General features: G+C 37.9%; 1 protein-coding gene across 14 annotated transcripts in view; it reads left to right on the top strand.

Moving 5' to 3' along the window:
• The window catches only part of AUH (AU RNA binding methylglutaconyl-CoA hydratase), a 215820-nt gene that overhangs the window by 74819 nt on the left and 117774 nt on the right, over window positions 1-23227 (top strand). For 12 of the 14 annotated variants that reach the window (XR_010322917.1, XM_064291037.1, XM_064291036.1 and 9 more), the window contains 2 exons: window positions 15436-15528; window positions 17223-17279. The exons of 1 other annotated variant lie outside the window; for it this stretch is intronic. Coding sequence is in view for 12 of the 13 variants with exons in the window: in XM_064291037.1 (XP_064147107.1) it covers window positions 15436-15528; window positions 17223-17279 (150 nt within the window). In the remaining variant the exon portion in view is untranslated. The remainder of the gene's footprint in view (window positions 1-15435; window positions 15529-17222; window positions 17280-23227) is intronic. One more of the 14 variants, XM_010599968.2, reaches the window with a different exon arrangement.

Below are 23227 nucleotides of genomic sequence, written 5' to 3'. Positions count from 1 at the left end.
TGGATGTTTGCAGCTGTTTATTTTCCTTTTGTCATGCCACATCAGCAGTGAAAGGTCTGGAAAGCTTTACTCCATTCATGTCATTAAATTTGACTCTGCTTTGAAGAGGCAGCTCTTCCCCAGTCACAGTTGGAGTGCCTTCCATCCTGAGGGGCTTATCTCCAGAAACCATATCAGACAGAGTTCCGCTGCTGTTCTTCAGGTGGTCAGTGACCAGTCTTTTTGGAAGTAGACCGCCGGATCCTTCTTTCTAGTCTGTCCTGGTCCGGAAGCTCTGCTGCAACCTGTACACCATGGGTGACCCTGCTGGTGTTTGAAATACTGGTGGCATGACTTCCCGGATCAGAACAACATGCAAGCCACCACAGTATGATAGACTGATAGAGGAGTGGTAGTATGTGAGGATAACAAACAAAATCTCTTGCCCTTGAGTCTATTCCGGCTCATACAGAGATGTTAATTACCTCACTGATGGCTAGTCTTGTCTTTAAAAAAATTACAGAGACTTAAATTAGGCATTATTTCATGAAGAACTAGCAAACATTTTTTTTGGAATTCTGTCTTAATTAGAAACTCTGAGGGAGCAAACTCAGTTCTCTCAAGTTAAGGCATCAAAGAAAGAATTAGTACGTAATGATAGGAAATATTTAAAATAGGGAGTCACCAGAATTTTAGCTTGCAGAATCCAGTGTAACATGGATGATGTTTTTGTAAATGGACTTTCACAGGAATCCTTTAAAATGCCAGGAATTTCCAGGTTCCTTTTCCTTTCTCTGATAAAATACAATTGCAGAAGCTTTAATTTAGCCCTTTAAATGCAAAGCAGAGTTCGTATTGAAATACAAGGTAATTATGTTGGAATAACTGGATTACAAAATTTTTATCCATTTAATGTCTTTTTTTTTCCTTAGGATTTTGTTATTCTATAGAATTTTATAAAATAATTGAGTTTCGAAAATTCTCAAATGTTCTAATTAGCTTTTATTCATGTGATTGAAAACCTGTGTTTATATGCATTTTTCTGTCACAGAAAGCTGTTTCTCCTGGTCAAATACATAGAAAATATTTTTCTACAAGGGAATGAAAAAATACTGTATAAAAAAAGTCTTACGTGAAATGTAAAGAGTAAACCTCCTATCAAACGGTGGTTCTCATTTTACATTTGTTAGTATGCTGTTGAATATTAGAATTGGGACACACTTGAAGTGATTAAAGGCTGAAAGCAACACAACATAAGTCGTTAATATGAAAACCAAACCAATTCTGACTCATAGCGACCCTGTAGCTCAGAACAGAACTGCCCCATAGAGTTTCCAAGGAGCCGCTGTTGGATTTGAACTGTTTTCTTGAGTGCCCTTCTCCAGTTTTGTTGTTAGAATCGGTCTCTTAACGATTCCAGCCTAGTTGTCTTTGTGCAACAGTATTCTCTAATGTTTTGGTTCCTGCATGATCTTTCTGTCATTTTTATCTTAAATATTTTAGTTGTGTATCTTATAATGTAAAGTCGCTCTTAGGATGTCATGGTATATGCTCAGCTTAACATTCTTTCCCAAAGTTATTGCCATTAAATGATATCTATTTGGTTGTAGAAAAGTTACATTTTATTCATTATCAAAATGTAGTGAGCTTCTATGAATTGTTTAGGCACACCAGTTGAAAATCACTTGATGCGGAGTGAGAAAGGGTGAGTTCTAGTCCTTGCTCTGCCATCTGGTAGGTGTCTCACCATGAGCAAATTCCTGGGTGAGCCTGTACTTTGTTTCCATTGTTCACAATCAGTTCAGCAATGATCCTTCTTGGAGTCTTTAATTTACAATATTGTAAACTCTACAAGCGTGGGATTTCTATGTCTTGTTTACTGCTCTGTTCCAAGACACTGTGTGTAGAACGTACTCGATGATTTCCTGAGTGAAAAAACAATTCTATCCTAGATGATTCAGGAAGAAAACGACTCTGACTCCACCATCCACTGGGTCTTAGAATTGCATGTTCACCGTATCTGAGACTCGTGGTACCGTCATTTCTGCTGGGCTTTCAGGTCCTCTGCCTTCTTGCTGCCAGCTAACCAGTCATCTCATGTATCAGATTCAAATACAGAGCACTCTGCTTATAGTTTTGCTTCCTGTCGCTGCCTTTGCCTCGTTTTCATTTGCCTCTTCCCACTCGACTACTTGAATTAGGCCTCTGCCTTGAGTATTTCCATTCCATTTGTGCTCTGCTTCCCTCTAGTATTCTGATCCCTTCCAGGGTAGGGATCTAGTTGGGACTCCTGGTGATTGTTCTGACATCCCGTCAGTTTCACACCAGTCTTCTTGCTCTTGATCTACACACTACTTTTTATTCTCTACTCCCTGTTGTAGGAACCACAGGAGTTCTTTTTGTTTGTTTCTCCGTCTATTTCTAGTATCTTGGAAGAAAGGCTTGGCTCTTTACTTCTGAAAAATCAGTCATTGAAAACCCTCTGGAGCACAGTTGTGCTCTGACGCACGTGGATTCACCATGAGTTGGGATTGACTCGAGGGAAACCGTTAAAGATTTGGTTATATCCAGTATCTAGTTTTTTTTTTAGTGTAGTAACTGCCACATGGCAGGTATCCGGCTGAAAGAGGAATTGACTGGAAGCCACATTCTGTCGAGTGTTTTCCTCTCATCCTCAGGTTGGACCCTCTTCTGGAACTCCTTTCTGCCTGCCTGTACTTGCTGCCCAAGTTATCCGTAGGATATAACCGAGGATAGAGTTGTTTGATTGTTGATTGTGATAGTAAATTGTGATAGCCATCCCATTGCTAGATAGAGTGGGAGGTGTAGACCAGGAGTTCAGTTTTGATATGTGAAGGTAACTATGCCTAGTAGACATCCAAGTGGGGATGTCAGGTAGATGATAACTAGGTATGAGTTGGGAGTTAGGCCAGTAATCCAGGCGTGAGATGTAAATTTGGGAGTCATCAAAATGTAGATGCTATGTAAGATAGTATTTAAATGTCTTTTTTTCAAAAATATGTACATACGGTTCTATGAAGCATAACATTTGCTTTATCATGGTTTTGTAATAGTCTCTGATGTAAGATTGAGTATCTTTGAATATGCATAAGGCATGAATTTTTTATCAAAGTTTTAAGTGTTGTATTTGTCACTTAACACATTTAGTCAATTATATTCTTTTTAATTACATAAAATGTTAAAGAAATGTGCTTATAAAGTATGAATGCATTTAAAATTCTTTCTACCACCTCAAATTAGAAATGAGCAGTCTGGAGTAATGAATGCAAAAAAAATGTGCATAAATTCAAGGTATATCCCTTTTAAGCTTTCTGTTTGATTTTAAAGGTATATGATACTTTTTCACAAAAAGCCAGAGGTTTTTTTTTTTTTTTTAAGATTTTAATGGTTTACCACTACTTTATACAAGCCTTAGAGCTTTTTCAGGTGTTTCATTCTTGTTTATCTGAAATAAAGCATAGCTTATTCTAATAATATTTAATTGGTTCCACAGTATTTGTTATTGTAATGTAACTTCAGAGAATATAAAAAAAATTTTTTTTTTTTTATATGCACCTGTCATATTTTGTTTGGTATTGCCTAAATAATTATTTGGCTTTTATTTTAGATGTTGAGAATTGCTTAATCAAGAACATTTTTAAGGTTTGCAGAACTGTTTGTCAGTCTGCCAAGCTGACGTGAAAAGTTTGTTTATGCTCACTGTCCACTTTTTAAATAAGTAATGTTGCTAAATTGGATACAATTCAGCATGTACGTTACTTCTTTATTTTTCTAATTTGGTACCGTAACTAGAAATTAGCAGTGTTGAATTATGGTATGTGAAAGATTGGTTGATGAAACACTCTAATTAACCATCTTAATTAGTTTTCCGAGTACTGGCTTGCAGACCTTAATTTTATTTTTCTTTATCCTCTTGCCAAGAATGATGAAAAATGAAAACAAGTATCTAAGAGTCAGTTGTTTTCCCTTATGTGTTGCTAACATCGCTCTCTGCTGACTTTCACTGGATGTTAATCACATTATGACTTTTGCCAACTTTTATGAAAACTGTACTATGTACTGTTTTGTGCTAAATATAACAGCAGTAATGGGTTTGTCAACCAAGCTCTGTCACTCACTCCAGAATATTACCCTAGGATATTCTAGAATTTGAAAAGACCAAAATCGGAACTCACCTGAATAATTCTTAGCTTTTCTGTGCTTGTTTTTAATTCCACAAGGACTACCTGGTAGTCTCTGGGTTATGAACGTCCGAATCAGGGACGAGTCATGCTTGCCTTTTAATGTTACGTGAATTTGCCCTCACTTTGAGACGAGTGAGCCAGCCAGCCCCTACTCCCAGCAAATCTCGGCCACAGTCACCTTCACCTGCTGCACATACAGCTTTTGAATCCTGGAAAAGGTTTCAGCCTGTCCTTGCACTTACAGGAGGCTAAACGAGAGCTATGTGCACTTGTCCCGATGTACCTACAAATTCGCAAATTCGACTTAAAGACACACTTAGGAGCGGATCTTGTCCGTAGCCTGGAGACTGTCTGTACGTGTGTCTGTACAGTAAAAATCTAAAATTCTTTTCAGCGACTTTTCCCCATCCGTTTCTCTTCCATATGAGTAGGCAGTTTGCTAATTTAACATGTATATTTTCAGATTTTCTTCAGCTTTTACTTGAATATATATTCTATGTTGCTATGTGCCGTTGAATTGATTTTCACCTCACAGTGATCCCATGTGACAGAGTAGAACTGCCGTATAGAGTTTCAGGCTGTGATCTTTGTGGAAGCAGATAGTCAGGTCTTTCTACCGCAGCGCCCCCAGGTGGGTTCAGATTGCCGGCTTAAACATTGTGCTGCTAGGGCCCCTTATGTGTTCTACACACATTGGTATATAGCTTAGGTGCAAATATATATATGAAAATAACAACATAAACAGATTTTCTAGATCTTGTTTTATTTTTAGAAATTTATAATTTTGTAGTAATTTGTCCATTTTATCTACATTTTCAAAAGTATTGGTATAAAGTAATTAAAAATGTTCTCTTACCTGTTTAATGCCTATGGGGTCAACAGTGATGCCCCCTTTTCATTTCTGATGTTAGTTGTTTGTGTCTTTTTTTTTTCTTTCCTCATCAGCGGCTTATCAATTTTATTAGACATTTTGAAAAATTAATTTGGATCTTTGATGATCCTTGATAACGTTTATTAATTCTTATTCTAATTTTTAATAATTCCTTTCTTCGGGTGTAATTTGCTGTTTTATTTTAAACTCATTAAAATGATGCCTGTATCATTTCTCTTCTGCCAATTAAACTTACATCATCCTTTCTTCTTACTGTATCCTTTATGTCTCTACCGCTTTTCTGTTTTTTCCAGCAGTTTGTGTCTCCTTATCTCTCTCTGAATAGCTTCTTCTCACTTGCCTTCCAGCTGACTTATTTTCTCATAAGCCGTATCTCATTTATTGTTAATTGCAAACATCACTTTTGTAATTGCATTAAAAATTTTTTTTTCAGTTCTTTCTGGTTCTTTTTTAGAATCTGTTTTGCCACTTTTTATTATTTATAGTTTCCTGTTTAGCTTCATTTCTTTATTGCAGAGTCAGTGATGATTATAGATTTTAATTTTATGTGAATCTTCCTATTGTTCTTTCTGCTGACTCGTACTGTACTTATTTCCTTGTACATCTGGTTGTCTTTTACTGTGTGTTTGTGATGGACATTGCATATGAAATTTTATTTCTGGGAGTAACTTGAGGTCTTGTTTTCTTTAGCGTGGATTTTTACCACCACATTCTTTTCAATGATTTCATAGTATTCTTTGCTATGGACATACCATAATGTATTTAACTGTCCATGTATTGATGGGCAGTTAGGTAATTTTTAGGTTTTTTGCTGTTATAAACAATGATACACAAAATATTATTGTATATATTACTGGAAATAATTTTTTATTACTGGGATTTTGAGAGTATCCTAATAAATAGAAATCCTCCTTCCCTCTCAGGTTCTAAAATAGAGAGTAAAGCAGGAAAAAAAAAAAAAGGCAAAATATTTCCTTTATTACAAATAATAACTATGCTGAAGATGTGGCTTCGAATCTGTTGACTTAGTGGATTTGCTCACACAGATCTCCAGGGTTAGGCCAATTTACCCAGTCTGAGCAGCACTGGACTCCGCTGAGGCTGGCTGACCCTTGATATAACTCACAGCATGCCATTTACATAGGCACTGGAAAGGGCAGGGAAGGAGGAAAACATTTGTTTTTAAATTTGCCAGTCAGACAAATATGGAATCCAATAGGGTAGAAAAAATTTTGAGGCCCAAAGTTTCAGGAGAGAGGGGCCCGAAGAGAGCGTCTCTACAGCTATGTACACTAGACACTTTCTGATTGGGAAAGTGGCCATGCTAGAAAGAGGCTGGTGGCATTAGCCTGTACCACTACTGAGCTTATCCTCACCTCTTGAGCCAGCTGTCTCTGCTAAGCTACCAAAAGGGGGAAGAAATGTACCTCCAGGCCATCCACATTAGTCTTTTCTCAGTTGGCTATGTTATTTGTTGTACTTTTCATGACTGTTGCATAATGGTCAGAGAAGGGCTGTGACATTGCAATGTATTGTTTTGAATTTATCGTTTATCATGCTTTTGCTTTATCGATGCTGCTGCTGTGTTATTTGGTGCGTAGAAAAATAGAAAATAAGAAAAATTTTATGTGGCACACATATGTACCAGTGGATCGTGTGGAGACTCTAGCGTAGAGTTAGTGGTATAACATACGTACCTTGGGATAATAAGGGTAAGCTTGTGGGAGAGGGCAAGAAAAAAAATCCATGCTACCAACCAAAAATTCAGACACACTCAGTGATTCAGCGTGCCTCCATTAATGAGAACACATGGTATCAAACAAAAAAAATTCAAAGCAGAAAATAATTGGGTCACCAAAGAGTTAAATTTATGCATCTATTACTTGATTTATCAGTTTTAAATTATATCTCTTGATTTAACTCCTGTTTATAAAAAGTGGGGAAATTAGTATACTCTTTTGTTGATTTTATCATTTTCATATTAATAAGATTATATGATTTTTTAAAACTTTATTGAGGTATAATTGACATATAATAAATTGTACATATTAAAGTGTACAATTTAATAACTTTCGGCCTGTGAAACCGTCACCACGATTAATATAGTGAACATATCCATTACCCCCAGAAGCTTTCACGTGTTCTTTGGTAATCCCTCTCCAACCCACCCTTATTCCCCCACCTGTCCCCAGGCAACTGCTGAACAGCCTTCTATCACTTAGGATTAATTTCCAATTTTCAGACTTTTATATAAATTGAATATAATCAGTAATTAATTACTTTTTATTTCTGAGTATTTTTTCACTGAATGGATATGCCACAATGTGACTGTCCATTCACCTGTTGATGGATGTTTGAATTGTTTCTAGTTTTTTACTATTATGAATAAAGCTGCTACAAACATTTGTGTGCAAGTCTTTGCCAATATGTATGGGTCTTAACCGAAGCATTAAGGTTCTTTGCTTCCTCCTATCAGCATCATAGTCAATGTAGTGGATTAGGATGTTATCCTACGGAATGGTGAAAGTATCAGTTGTTTTTGACATCTAGTACTTCTCAAACTTTACTGTGCATATAAATCATCTGGGAATCTTATAAAATGCAGATTCTGGTTCATCAGGTCTGGTAGGGGGGCTTGGAATTCTACTTACCCATCAAGCTCCCAGGTGATAATGCTGCTGCCCCACCGATCGCACTTTGAATAGCAAGGTTATGGAGCTTGAGAGTTAATGTGACCATGAAGCTTTTAAAAACCCCAGCACTTAGGCTGCACACTGCAGCCTAGACCAGTTAAATCAGAATCTCAGGGATGGGCATGAGTATTTTTAAAAGTCTGAGCTCCCAGGTAATTCCGTTGTATACTCAAGGGTGAGAACTGCGTTTCTAAGAGCAGAAACTTCTTTTCCCCCTCTTCATTGCTTATTTTATGCAGGGCTTCAAACCAATTCTTCCAGGTTCAGTTGTGGCTGAGGAAGCAACACCAAAATAGGCCAGATCGGGAAAAATTATGGGTTGAAGCCCCGCTGGTAACTTAACCACTTTCTTAGAAAACAAAGACAGCATACACGTTGCATGGCAACCAAATCTCTTGCCCATCAGATTTTGCCCAGGGCAGAAACAGGTGCTTAAAGATGGCTGCAGACCACACCACTGTGAATGCGTGTCGTTCTCCTCGGTCCTGGCGGTGATCCAGTCTGTTGAAATAGTTGATCTTTCTGTTTTGCCTAAGGACATTAGTCTTCAAATAAAACCAAATTTAAAAATCATGTGACTGACACTAGTATTTTTCTCTTAATAATTGAACGGTTTATATTTTTCTAGAAGCATACAAATTAATTTACCTACATTATGTGTCGTATCTGAGAAGTGAAAGTAGATATTTTGATTTTTCCCCTCGGACTCCAGTTGTCTTAGGCAGGGTGATGTTCTCTTACAGACTACTCGAAGTATACCAGAGGTTTCTTTTTTTTTTTTTCTTCTTCTTCTTAAAATAGCAAAACTGTTTGCTGTAATTATATTTTCAGGAGCTTTTCAAAGGATTATTATTTTATTTGTCATACCTGGTTCATTTCCTGGTACTATACTCTAAATAGCATCTAATCCTGCTGTGGCTTGCATAACAGCTTGAGTCATCATTTCTTTGTATTGCTGTTGGGAATGCACATTGCTCATTGGATTTGCAGTTATTATTTTATGAAGTTGCACTCTACAGCTGCCATTTTGCTGTTTCTTCAGCTCTTTTAAATTGGTAATCTACCATTATAACGGTGTTTTTTGAATTTTTTAAAGATTATTCAGTATCACCAAGAAAAAGAAACATTTCATGTAAAAACAAGCATATGAGGTAACTGTGAAGCTGGCATATGTTTTGAGATTATATATATATTTTCCTGAAAAAGATTTCCCCCCCCAAAAAAAAAAAATCTTAGGGAAAAATTAGTATTATTTGAAAAGGTAAAATGTAGCTTTAGGATTTATAACATTGTAAAACGGTTAATATTTAATTACTCATTGGATAATAATAAAGCTATTCTACTTAAACAGTTCTTTTTATTGTGGTGAAAATGTACACACTAAAACATTTTGCCAAGACAGCAACTTCCACCTTTATAATTAATACTGTTGGCTAACATTTTTTATGTTATACAACCATTATCGCTGTCCTTTTCCAAAGTATTTCACCATTGTGATATAAACTCAGTGCCTCACAACCAAAAACGTCCGTTTTCTGCCTCACTCTTAGCACTGGTAAACATTCATAATCTTTGGTTTCTATATAGTTACTTATTTCATATAAGTGAGATCATACAGTATTTGTCCTTTTGCAACTGACTTATTTTACTCAGCATAATGTTTTCAAGGTTCGTCTATGTTGTGGCAGGACTTTGTTTCTCTTTATGGCTGAGTAGTATTCCATTATATGTATATACCACAGTTTGTTTATCCATTCATTTGTTGATGGACATTTCCACTGTTTCCACCTTTTGGCTATTGTGAAAAGTACTGCAGTAAACATTGGTGTACAGGTTTCTGTTTGTACTCCCACCTTGACTTCTTGTGGGTATATACCTTGGATTGGGATCGATAGGTCATATGGTGGTTCTGTATTGGACATATTGGGGGACTGCCCCACTCTTCTCCACAGTGGCTCTTCTTTCCCACCAACAATGGATGATGGTTCCAGTTTCTTTACAATCTTGCCAGCACCTATAGTTTTTCAGTTTTTAGATCATTGCAGTTCTAATGGGGGTGAGGTGATATATCTCACTGTGGTTTTGATTTAGATCTCCCCACTGGCTAGTGATGTTGAGCATCTTTTCATGTGCACGTTGGCCATTTGAATATCCTTTCTGGTAAACTGTCCTTTCAAGTTTTCTGCCCGTTTAAAAATTTTTTTTGTCTTTTTGTTGATAAGTTGTAGATGTTTTATATGTATTTTGGATATTAGGTCCTTATATATGGTTTCTGAAAATTTTCTCCCCAACTTAGGTCGTCTTCTCACTTTTTTGATGAAGTCCTTGGATGTACAAGAGTATTTAATGTTTATGAGGTCCTGGTGATCTGTTTTTTCTTTTGCAGCTTGAGCTTTTGTTGTCATATCTGTCATTGAACATTAGGTCCCACAACTTCACCCGTACATTTTGTTTTAAGAATTTTATGGTTTTACTTTTCACATTTAGGTCCTAAAAATTTTTTTAGTAAAAAAAAAAAAAAAATTGCAGACTGCTTTCTAGAATGGTAATTTGCATTAATATTTGGAAGTGTTGTTAACCTATTTAATGATTTGAGAATGTTAGTATCTTATATTCTTCGTTCTTTTTATATGAAGACCCCAGCTTTCTTTATTTCATGTTATATGAAATATATGTTGTAATAACAAATTTTTTTCCCCTTTAGAAACGTAAAATCTCAGTTCTTGGCTATAAAAAAACAATTGCCTTCGAGTCTATTCCAATTCACAGCAACTATACAGACAGAGTAGAACTGCCCCGCAGGGTTTCCAAGGCTGTAGGTCTTTATGGGAGCGGACTGCCCCAGCTTTCTCCCACGGAGTGGCTGGTGACCGCACCACCGGGACTCCTAGTTCTTAACTATCAAATTTCAAAAAATTCATTAATTCGAAGAAGTAGAAACATATAAGGGAAAATTGTTAATTCTCCAGCTTGGAATTAAGAGAGCCTGAGCACGAGCTGACTCAGGGCAGAGTGAGCAGCGCCAGGCGGTCCTGCTGCGGTTACTTAGCCCCCCAACTCCCAGGTCAGCCCTCTTACACTTGGCATGTGTTTCCTCATCTCCTACTCCACCATGTAATCCCACACTCAAAGCCCTGTGTACCTGAGGCCTGTCTACTGAACGCGTCCCCCATCATATTATTTTGTCAATGTAATACATTTCTTTTTTATACTACCTCTGACAATGAGAGGGGGCATGTTCATTTATTTCAGTAAAATTTTATACTTCTAAAGATATAATGGTTTTTTAAGTTTCTATTCATTGTCATATTTAAGTATAAAATTTGAGAATATTAACTAATAAAAATGTGGAGCAAAACCTGTCAAGTGTTTTTTAAGGCAGTGGTTTCCTTTGTGTTACTATATTAAGAAAATTGTAGGTTACCAGAAATTCTAAGCAAAATCCTCCTATTTGTTTCTGTTTGTTGTGCTTCAGGGCTTATGAAGCCATGGAATATTATTACGGTAATTTTTAGTCAGCTTATTCCTTCAACCCTTCCTCTAGTGTATATTTTCAGTGCACAATTTGGTATTGCCAAAAATGCCTCTTTCTGTATAAATTGCATCAGTTTGTTTCCATGTTTAGGGAAAAATCTAAGACATATGAAATAACCCTGTTTATTAGGCATTTCTTGGGAGTTTGCAGAAGCTGAAACTCACTTTTAGCTTCAGTAATACAGATATTTCAGGCCTGGTTTTGATTTTGGAGGCCCTTTTAACTCTGTTTTCTATTTGTTGTTCTTGAATAGCCAGCTTCCAGCAAGTATTTAATGAGTGCCTTTGGTATTCACACGACCAGCATTTTCACACAACAGAGAGAGAGAGAATTGACGCTCTCTTCTTTGTTGCTCTCTCCAGCCTTAGGAGCTCTTTCCAGTCTTTATTTTTTTCCTTATAACTTTGTAGGACTGCATATAAACAGAAAGATATTTTAAAGAAAAGTAGGTAAGATAACTGGTTAAAGGTAATAAAGACGGACAAGGAAGTAAAAAACCTTGTGGTTTCTTGTGGTTTGTCCCAGAGTGATAAGAAGGATGTTATTAACCAGCAGCGATGTGACTGACATTAATCTTTGTTTCAGAATGAGCAATACTGTAGTGAATGCTCTAATCAGAGAGTGCCTACAGAGTGTCACAGAAGCATAGAGAAAGGGACACTGGAGCAGCGCCTTGAAAGAGAAGTAGGGGCTAACTAGGCATTCTAGGCAGAGAGAAGAGCCTTTGCCCAGGTGTGGAGGGCTTGAGTGGGAATCCCTTCTAGAGGTGCTTTAAGTGGTTTGGGAGTGGAACATAGGGTATGTGTCTGAGGTTGGAGAAGAGATTGGGTGGGTAGGCAGAACTTAGTTCATCAGGTGCCTTACGTGCCATGCTAAAACTCCATTTTTATCTTAAAGTTGGTATAAATCATTGGGCAATTTTAATTAGGGGGATAACATGACTAGGTTTGCATCTGAGAAAGATTATCCTGCAGGAATGTGGAAGATGGATTGGAGGGGGGTAAACTGCAGGTGAAGTAGATCAGTTTGGGACGTCTGCTGGTGAGAAATGATGGGACCCAGAGCTCTGGCAGTAGAATGGTGGGGGAGCTTACAGATTTGTGAACTTTAGACAGGACTTAGAAAACAGTGGGATGTGAGGGAATTGGAAAAGAGGGCATCTGGGGTGACTTCTAGGTTTCTGACTTGGATGACTTGGTGAATGGAGGTGCTACTAACTGTGAGATAGAATCTAGAAGAAGGATTGAGAGGCAGTTGTTTGAACATGATAAAGCATTTAAGTGGAGATGTCCAACAGGCAGGTGGCTATAAAGTTTAGAGAGCAGTTTTGATTTGAGGTAAAGATTTGAAAACCATTGGTATTTTCAGTGGTAAAGTTATGGATACGAATGAGACCTCCTGGGCAGATCTTAGATTCGGAGGGAGACAAGGCTGAGAAAGAACCAGAGGTAGAAGGTAAGGCAGGAAAGACGAGGACCCAGCAGGCAAATGAAGAGACAAGTTCTAGAGGGATGAGACTGTCCAGGAATAATGTCTCTGGTTGTCAGAGGCAACAAGCTTAATGTTGTTGTTGTTAGGTGCTGTTGAATCTCAAAGCAAGCAACCCTGTGTATAACAGGACGAAATACTGCCCAGTCCTGTGCTATCCTCACAGTCATTGTCACACTTGAGCCCATTGTTGCAAACACTGTGTCAGTCCATCTCCTTGAGCACCTTCCTCTTTTCTGCTGACCCCTCCTCTTTACCGGAGCACGGAGTCCTTCTCCAGGGACTGATCCCTCCTGACAACATGTCCAAAGTATGTGAGGCGTAGTCTCGCCACCCTTGCTCCGGGGGAGCATTCTGGTTTAAAACAAGTTTAACTGGAACTGAATATTGCCCATTATAATGTTGATGGTAGCCTGAACAAGAGAAGTCTTAGTGAGTTGGAGGGGATCAGGTTCATGTTGCCGGAAGTTGGAGGTGAGTGGGTATGGGTGGCTGTGCATTCACTCTGCTCCCCCTAGAAGCTTGTCTGTACAGGGAGACTAGCTAGAGGGAAGGTTTTTGATGGGAGAGATGTGAGATTGGGGAGGTAGTAGATGGGGTCTAGAAATACAATCTATAAATCAAGGGCCTTGAGAAGGAAGAAGGGTTAAGAGCTAGTAACAGAACTGTCCCATTTCACTTGCAGTAGCTTGAGATGACCTTGGGAACCATGCAGATTAATTTGCCATTGTATGACTTATTTGATTTTTTAAGTAGACATTATGTGTACATTAATTTCCTGGTTTACGAGCTCTGACATAACTGTTAATTTTTTTTCACCAAGCATACTGCAAAGTACATTTTGTGAAGCACATTGAATTTACCCTTCTCTTTGCACCCACTTCTCCCCAAATGTTCAGACAGGCACAGGCAGTGAAATACGTACCATGCGAAAGCACCGTCCATCTCTGCCGTTTCACCTCTCCTCCTTTGGTGCTGCTTCTGCCTCAGGTGGTTAGCTTCTTACACGTGCTCCACCCAATTTCTTCAGACTTCCATCTCAGAGTAACCCAAACCCAAACCCATTACCAGTAAGTGGATTCCAACTCATGGTGACTCTGTGGTACAGAATAGAACTGCCCCATCAGAGTAACTGCTGGGTTTGAACCACTGACCTTGGGTTAGCAGCCAAGCTCTTAGCTACTGCAGCATCAGGGCTCTTTCATCTCAGAATAGATAAATCTGACAAAATTCATTTATGTCTGAATGAGTAAGACTCAGTGTAGTTCCGCAAATGTATGTATTTTAAAAGGGATCAAGGAATGGACCTCTGACTGAGGAGTTTGACAAGTCAAAATGCTTGTGGAGAGAGAGGTTTTGGAGTATGATACCTGCCTAATATCCACGTTCGAGGCTGTGTCTTACATACTGTGGACATGTTGTCAGGAGGGATCAGTCCCTGGAGAAGGACATCATGCTTGGCAGAGTACAGGGTCAGCAGAAAAGAGGAAGACCCTCAACCAGGTGGATTGACACAGTGGCTGAAACAATGAGCTCAAGCATAACAACGATTGTAAGGGTGGCACAGGACCAGGCAGTGTTTTGTTCTGTTGTGCACAGGGTCGCTATGAGTCAGAACCAACGCGATGGCACCTAACAACAACAATTTATGTATTAAATATGACCAGCCTAGTTTTACATTCCTATAGTTAAAAATAAAATTAATCAAATTAATAATAACAGTCACTTCTTGAACCAGTTATATAGATAAAATGTGTATAATTCACAAAATTCTCGTTAAAATAACATTTTGTTTCTGTACTCAAAGCAGACTAGTTTTCAGCTCTGTGATTAGCTAACCTTTCCTTCGCAGTCATGTTTTTCTGTTCTTGCTCAGAGCCTCTTCCGTCTAGAAACTCTTTACTGACTTGTGGTATTTTGTAGAGCGTGATCATTTTCTAGGTCCCTTTTATAGTTGTTGTTGTTATGTGTCATTAGGTGCCATCGAGTTGGTTCCGACTCATAGTGACCCCATGTACAACAGAACAAATTTACCCTACTTTTTTGTAGTAGACTTCGCTAAAGGTGACATAGGGTTAAGAGCTCAGCTGCTAACCAAAAGGTCAGGTGCTGTTTGGAAACTGTATGGGGTGGTTCTGCTCTGTCCTAGAGGGTTGTTATGAGTAGAAATCAGCTCCACGGTAGTGGGTTAGTGTTTTTTTTTTGGTTCGGTGACCACCTGGACTGCTTCTTTTTCATTTGAGTTGATGTCACTTCTCTGTCATTCAAAGCCCATAAAGAATCATCAGTTTTGCAATTATACCTACTCATTCTTTTTCAACTTGAAATTTATGTACACCAAACATGCCATAAAAGACTTCAGACTCTAAGGAGTCATAGGAACTGTGATTCTGTTAATTAAACAAAAAATATTTATGAAATAATTATGAAAATAATTCAGTGAGGGAGGGTTTAGAGATATTGTACACTCGTTGAGGGAATGCTGTACAATCATTAAATAATGCTTTAGAGAAATAATGATGGAGGAAATGCTTATGTTAAAACTCTATCTTGGGATATATGTTCCATTTAAACATATATTTACCAAGAAAAACTGAAAGGAAATGCACAGTAAGAAGCACAGAATTCTTCCTTCTGTTTCAGCTAACCTCCCAGTGCCAACTATTGCAGCCATAGACGGACTGGCATTAGGCGGTGGTCTCGAACTGGCTTTAGCATGTGATATACGAGTGGCAGGTGAGAATTAATCCTATAAAAAACATAATTGTTAAAAAGATAAGGTTTGTGTTGACTCTTCATATAATTCCAAATATTTTATTCTGTTTCCTTTTGTTGAGTAGAACACTTAGAAAAAAATCACCTTTTGGGCTTAATGTGGTGTATTTAAAATTCCCAGTAAAAGCAGTCGTTGCAGTCTTTTGCGCAATCCTAGCAGTAGGAAAAGAGGAAGATTTGGGCGAGAGAGAACTGTTTCGATCTTAGGCCCTGGCCTTTTCAGGTTAGCTTCCTCCTCTCTGAATGGGGAAAATGACAGTTGCTGCTGTGAACGGTACATGAATTAACCTTTGGCATGTGCCTAGCACAAGCATTTAATTACTGTTAGCTACTTTTTTTTTTACGGTAATAATAAATCAGTGTTTTTGAGGTTCACTTTTTCTTGCATGGTTCTTTGAGGCTTGTATAAAAGGTGATTATGAAAATAATAATGAAAACAATTAGTGCTACCCAAGTGTGTTGACCAGATGCCCAGCGCTGTTCTAAGCACCTGACGGGCGTTAACTCCCTTAGTCTCCCTAACAGCCTGTGAGGTAGGAACTTGGTTGTACACGAGGAAACTGGGGCAGAGGGATTAAGTAGCATGCCCAAGGTAAGTGGCCGAGGCCGGGCTTTAACCCAGGCGTTCTGGCTTCCCAGCCCCTACTCTTGCTCCTTGCCAGAGTGCTGTTGACAGAGCTGCTGTTCTGATTGTCCTCACTGTTCTCTGTAGTCTCAACTCTGGTCCGCGTCCTCGCTTTCTCATCAGGTGGGACCTAAGACAGGCTCTGGGGTCGAGTACTAGGTGAAGCAGGCAGAAAATATTTGTCACTATTCTTTCCCCAGTTCTCACTATCTCTTCTGATGTAGCTGCCTCTTGAAAGCCGAGTCAGCATAATTACATTTTTTAAAATAATTTTGTGGTGACTTTCCTGAGATTTGTAGTTGTAATCCACGTATATGCTTTTACCCTTTTCTCCTTTATTTTAGGTTCCTATTTTCTTCTCTGAAATCAGTAGGTTTTAAATTGAACATGTAAAGTATATGTATCCATTTCTGAAAGAATGCAGATTCTAGGCTTTAAGCTATAGGAAGTAGTTCAAATGTATTTGGATATGCAAATAAGCAATTATGATGTTTTAAGAAAAACAAACATGGAGAGAGGAACTCTGTCCAGCTGTCAGAACAGTGAAACCATTTGTCAGAAAGTAACTAGAGCTCTGGTCTTGAAAAGTTGCCGTATGTGATGGGATAGATGAAGCTGTTTGATCTAGGGGGCTGTTCAGGCAGTTGAAGAATTCATGCTTCTCAGAAACAGCCTCTGAGCCTTCTGACCCTGAGTAATGAATGGGCTCTGAGCCCTCAAACGTGGCTTGGTGATAGCAGGGTTGTTATGAGTAGTAGTAATATAGTTACAGCCTTGCTGTCTGAAAAACTCATTCACTGCCAAGCCATTTTTAACAGAAAACATTGTGTGATGCCCTTAGTGTTATTTAGAATGTTTACGCATTTCCGTCACTAAATGCCTTCTGAAGTGATTAAAGAAAAAAAGAAAATCGTGACACAAGTTCCATCAGTAGGTGGTATTTCAAATACATTTTATTTTATTAACTTCTTCCAAGTCACTGTATTTTATTTTGATGATACGGATGCTCATTAATTTTCTTTCTTTTTAGCCTCCTCTGCAAAAATGGGCCTGGTGGAAACAAAGCTGGCAATTATTCCTGGTGCAGGTATGAATTGTTTACACCTGTCTGTCAATTAGAAAGAGCCCTGGTGGCACATCTGTTAAGCACTTGGCTGCCAATCAGAAGTTTGGCAGTTCAAACCCACCCAGAGGCTCTGTGGGAGAAAGACCTGGCAATCTGCTCCCATAAAGGTTACAGCCTAGAAAACCCCATGAGGCAGTTCTACTCCATCACATGGGGTTGTTATGAGTTGAAATCGACTCGATGGCACCTAACAACAACAACAGCATCTCTCAATTCGTTCTCAAAAGCAGGGTATAGGCCAAAAGGGTGTTCACTGAAACAGCTATTTCCAAAACTTACAACATTTTGGATGAAGAGACTAATGCTATATTGTTTGTGCCCTAGCGGAGTCCTTATTCAGATATGTGCCTTTTTAGATCAGGAGGGTGGTATAGATGACAGGTACTCTGGTTGCTGCTCTCTTTCCTGCTCTCTCCCTGTGCTTTTCTGTATTCTTAATTTTGTAATTATTGTACAAATGACGTTTTTATCGCTGGATCTGTTTTCTTAAAGAATCTCATAGATATTTTGATAATTGTATGTGTGTATGTAAATACGTTTGCCCTGCAGAGTCCTTTGTGCACGCAATCAGAAAGGAGCGTGATGCCTGATGCCACCTTTTGTTTTTCTCTGAGGCAGGACAAAGGTCATGCATGGTAGGGAGTAGCCTGAATTTGGAGTTGAAGAGGTTACTACAGAAAAGATATGTGAGCTGCTTCTGTTGGAAGAATCTTTTAAAAAAGCACTTTTTTCATCATTTATAACAAAATTTTTCTCACCCAGTAAATCCAAATCTTTTATAATTTTGTCTGATTCAGACAATTTGGAGATATTCTTTTCTGAAGTCATTCTTTTAAAAAGTAGGCTTCGTTTAAGAATGTGTGTAATTAAAGACATTGTAGAACATTCCGGAGGTGCTTGTATATGAATGGGATAAAAATGTGTGGTTAAGTTTATCATTATATAGGGTATTTATCCTCATTAGGATATTCGTTAGGTGCTGTCAAGTTGATTCTGACTCATAGTGACCCCATGTGACAGAGCAGAACTGCCCCATAAGGTTTTCTTGCCTGTAATCTTTACAGAAGTAGATCCGTCAGGTCTTCTCTCAGAGCCACTGGGTGGGTGTGGACTGCCTGGTGTCTCCTTATTAGGGTATATAGGTGGAAATTAAAATATAAGTTATGGTGAAATTGAAGACTACCCTAATAGTGCGTAGGACTCAATACATTTTCTGTTTCAGTAATCTGTGAAAATGCTAATTTTGTGGGCTAAAAGCATTTAATAACTATCTTTTTCATTGACTAATTTGAAGCATTTGAAAGAAAATGGATCCGATTGAAAAGAATTGTGAGATAATGAATATGTGAAACAAAACAAAATTTAGGCAAAGGATAACATGACACGTTTCTGAGATTCTTGTAAGAAGTAAGCAATCATTGGTACTTAAGATTAACTTTTATATAGCTGGAATAAACTAGTCCTAAAGAAAGAATGGACTTTGATGATGTTTAAGTAATTTCTGAACAAGGGATTAGTAGGTGGCAGAGGTCGGGGGTGGGCGGAAGATGAACTTGCTAATTTGGATATTTGGCATGTCTTGAATATGAAATGTTTTAAGTATTAAAACCACTGGAAGGTAGAACAGTTGTATGAGAGTACTGTTTGGTTCGATCAGATGGCTTTAATGTAGAAATGAGAGTGATAGCTTTGGCTCCTTCCAACTTTTCTTATTTGCTATATGATGTCTAGAAATTACAATTTTCTTCCAAATATGTTTAAATTTCTTTATGGTTCACAATAGTAGACCCATTAATTAGATCCATTTTTTTTTAATTTGATTGAATTTTGACCTTGTATTCTCACAAATGCAGTTGTTTTTCTAATTTTTTAACTAAATTTCTCTGTCATAAACGTCTGAATGCTTTAATATGTTATCTACTTGTAAAGAATGATTTTCTGCCTTTTTATTTTATTTTCAAATGAGCCCAAAGAAATATATTTTAGTCGCTCCTTTAATATCATGAAGCTTTCAGGGTCATAGCTCATAGCTTATGTATCTATATGGCATATGGACTTTTTAATTAAAAATGAATTTGATTCCATAGGAGGCCACGTATTCACATTTAGATTAAAAGAGATGTACACAGAATTTTTCACTTCTATATTAGTATTATGGTTATTAAAGTATTCTAGGTAAAGCCTGATTTTTTAAACATCAGTTTGTTGTAAATAAGGTTTTTTTAATTTTTTTTTATTGTGCATCAGGTGAAAGTTTACAGAGCAAACTAGTTTCCAATTTGATAGTTTATACATAAAGTGTTCCATGACATTGGTATTATTCCCCACAGTGTGTCAGCACTCTCCCATTTTCCGTCTTAGGTTCCCCATTTCCTTTACCTTGGTTTTCCACCACTTCCTGCCTTCTCATCTTTGCTTTTGGGCAAATGTTGCCCTTTTGACATCTTATAATTGATTGTTCTAAGGAGGACGCTCCTCTCAGGTTTTACTGTTTTTTTATGACCCGATCTGTGGTTTAGCTGAAAGGTGGTCTTCAGCCATGACTTCAGTTCCAATTCAGAAGGATGTCTTGTGTCCATAGTCTTGTGGGTTCCTCCAGTCTCTGTGAGACAGTTAAGTCTGGTCTTTTTTGTGAATTTGGTATTTTGTTCTATAATTTTTCTCCTGCTCTTTCCGGGATCCTCTGTTGTCATCCTAGTCAGAGCAGTTGGTAGTGGTAATCAGGCACCATGTAGTTCTTCTGGTATCAGAGTCGTGTAGGCTGTGATTCATGTAGTCCATTATTAGTCCTTTGGACTAACTGCTGCCTTGAGTCTTTGGTTTTTTTCACTCTCCTTTGCTCCACACAGTAAGAGGCCAATAGTTGTATCTTCTCATGGTCCCTTACAAGATTTTAAGACCCCAGACGCTACTTGCCAAAGTAGGGTGCAGAATCTTGTCTTTTTGAATTATGTTGTGCCAGTTGACATGGATGTCCCCTGAGTCTGAGATCCTTCACCTTTGAGCCTAGGAACTTAGTCTCATGAGGTGTTTGGTTATGTCTAAGAAGTTACCCTGACTATGGCCCTCGTGTGCTTTATTGTCTGTGTTAATATTAAGCAGCACATATGGTTATCTATGTAGAAATATCTACCACCAAACCTGTATCTACAGGCGGGTGTGTTCCCTTATACCCTCCCATACCTCTTGGAATATCTGTCTACCTGTGTTTCCATATGTAAATTAGTGTTTGTTAATACTATTGTTGCAGGATTGTCTATGATATAGTTATTACCATTGTTTCCCTTTGTTCTTGGCATTCCTCTCAGTGTCCTCCCATGCCTTGGTCATGTTTTGCTGACTTCTCCTGTATTGTGTATTGCTTTTCCCTTTATCAGTATTACCACATCTTCTATCTATTTGGTAATTTTCCCTCCTGTCCCTGATAGCCATCAAAGAATTTTGTTTTTCTGTGTGTAAATTGTTTCTTGTTTTTTTATAGTAGTGGTCTCATAATATCAGTCCTTTTGTGATTGACTTTTTTCACTCAGTATACTGTCCTCCAAATTCATCCCTGTTGTAAGATGTCTTGAAGATTTGTCATTATTTTTTATTGTTGTGTAGTATTCCGTTGTGTGTATATACGACAGTTTGTTTATCCATTCACCCATTGGCGAGCACTTAGGTTGTTTCCATCTTTGTGCTGTTCTGGTTAATGCTTCAGTGAACATGGGTGTGCCTATGTTTGTGTCGCGGCTCTTATTTCTTTAGGGTATGTACCTAGGAGTGGGATTGCTGGACCATATGGTATTTTGTTTCTAGCTTTTTGAGGAAGCACCATACTGTTTTCCACAGTGATGGTGCCGTTTTGCATTCCTTCCAGCAGTGTATAAGTTCCAGTTTCCCCCACTAACTCTCCAACATTTGTTATTTTCTTTTAGTTTTTAGTTAGTGCCAGTAATGGCAGGGTGAGATGGTATCTCATTGTAGTTTTGATTTGCATCCCTCTAATGGCATTTAAAAAAAAAAAAAAAAAATTTTTTTTTTTTTTTTTAATGGCTAATGGGAGCTGTAGTGGCTCAGTGATTAAGAACTCAGCTGGTAACTGAAAGGTTGACAGTTCGAATCCAACATCTACTCCTTGGAAACCCTATGGGACAGTTCTCCACTATCCTATAGGGTCACTATGAGTGGGAATTGACTCAATGGCAACAAATTTTTCGAGTTCAGTGGCTTGTGATTGTGAGCATTTCTTCATATTTTTGTTAGCCGTATGAATGCCTTCTTTGGTGAAATGTCTGTTCATATCCTTTGTCCATTTTTTAATTGGGTTGTTTGTCTTTTTGTTATTGAGGTGTTAAAGTTTTCTATAAATCTTTGAGATGAGACCCTTTGTTGGATGTGTTGTCGCCAAATTTTTTTCCTAGTTTGTAGGTTCTCTTTTTACTCTTTTGGAGAAGTCTTTTGATAAGCGTGAGTGTTTAATTTTTTGGAGGCCCCATTTTATCTAATTCATCTTGTATTTGTGCATTTTTAGTTACTTTGGCATTCTATTTATGCCTTATAGTAGGGCCCCTAGCATTGTCCCTATTTTTTTCTTCTATGATCTTTATAGTTTTAGGTTCTATATTTAGGTCTTTGATCCATTTTGAGTTAGTTCTTGTGTGTGATGTGAGGTATGGGTCCTGTTTCAGTTTTGTACAAGTGGATGTCCAGCTCTTAACCACTGCACCACCAGGGCTCCTTACTGTCAGCAGCCTTAGCTTTTCATCTGTTTTAACCAAGAGCTGCTGTGGACAGCCAAAAGCTGGATAGAAAATGTTTGGGGGAAAATCCAAATATGGGGAGAGTATTGTGGAAAAAAATAAACGCTTTCTCTCTCTCTTTTTTTTTCTTTTTAATATTATGAAGTATTTAAGATAGAATGTTCCAGTCTACAAAGTATATGTGTTATAAATCTGACAAATTGACATTTATAAGAATTAAATAAAACAAGTTAAAAGGAATAGGATCTTTGTATTTGACAGTTTAGAAAATTTCTTTAAATTTATACTGAAAATAATGGCAGATTTTTCAGTCTTGGCCTTTGTTTTTCTCTCCTTCACTGGAGGATTTGGGATTTGTGTCAAGGAACCTCATTATAGCTGAGATAACTGTTAGGCTTCTTGCTTGGTTATGCACCACCATGCTCAAAATGTCTACTATTTCTACTGCTCTGTGGATTCTCTTTTAATTCTCTCCAGCTCTCTGTTTTGGAAATACCAAAGTTAAGAAAGTTGCTAGACAGTAAAATGAATGCTTTTATACCTTTACCAAGACCTCTCCCTCCCTCATTCCACTCCCCTAACTCCCTCTTATGGACACGCACCTTTTTTTTTTTTTGCTGGATTATTTCAAAATAAGTTACATTGCCATAACACTTCACCTTTAAATATTTCAGCATATATTTCCTAATCATAAGGATATTCTGTAATATAATCATGACTTTTTTTTAATACTGAAAGTAGTTTTTTATTTTATCTATTGTGCTTTAAGTGAAAGTTTACAAACCAAGTCAGTCTCTCATACAAAAATTTATACACACTTTGCTATGTACTCTTAGCTGCTCTCTCCCTAATGAGACAGCACACTCCTCCTCTCCACCCTGTATTTTCGTGTCCATTCAACCAGATTCTGTCCCCCTCTGCCTTCTCATCTTGCCTCCAGACAGGAGCTGCCCACATAGTCTCATGTGTCTACTTGAGCCAAGAAGCTCATTCCTCACAAGTATCATTTTCTGTCTTATAGTGCAGTCCAATCCCTGTCTGAAGAGTTGGCTTTGGGAATGGTTCCAGTCCTGGGCTAACAGAAGGTCTGGAGGCCATGACCACCGGAGTCCTTCTAGTCTCAGTCAGACCATTAAGTCTGGTCTTTCTAGGAGAATTTGAGGT

This window comes from Loxodonta africana, chromosome 9 (assembly GCF_030014295.1).
Source record: "Loxodonta africana isolate mLoxAfr1 chromosome 9, mLoxAfr1.hap2, whole genome shotgun sequence".
Lineage (NCBI taxonomy): Eukaryota > Metazoa > Chordata > Mammalia > Proboscidea > Elephantidae > Loxodonta > Loxodonta africana.
Note: the sequence above shows the minus strand (reverse complement) of the source record. Positions and strands in the feature narration are given on the sequence as shown.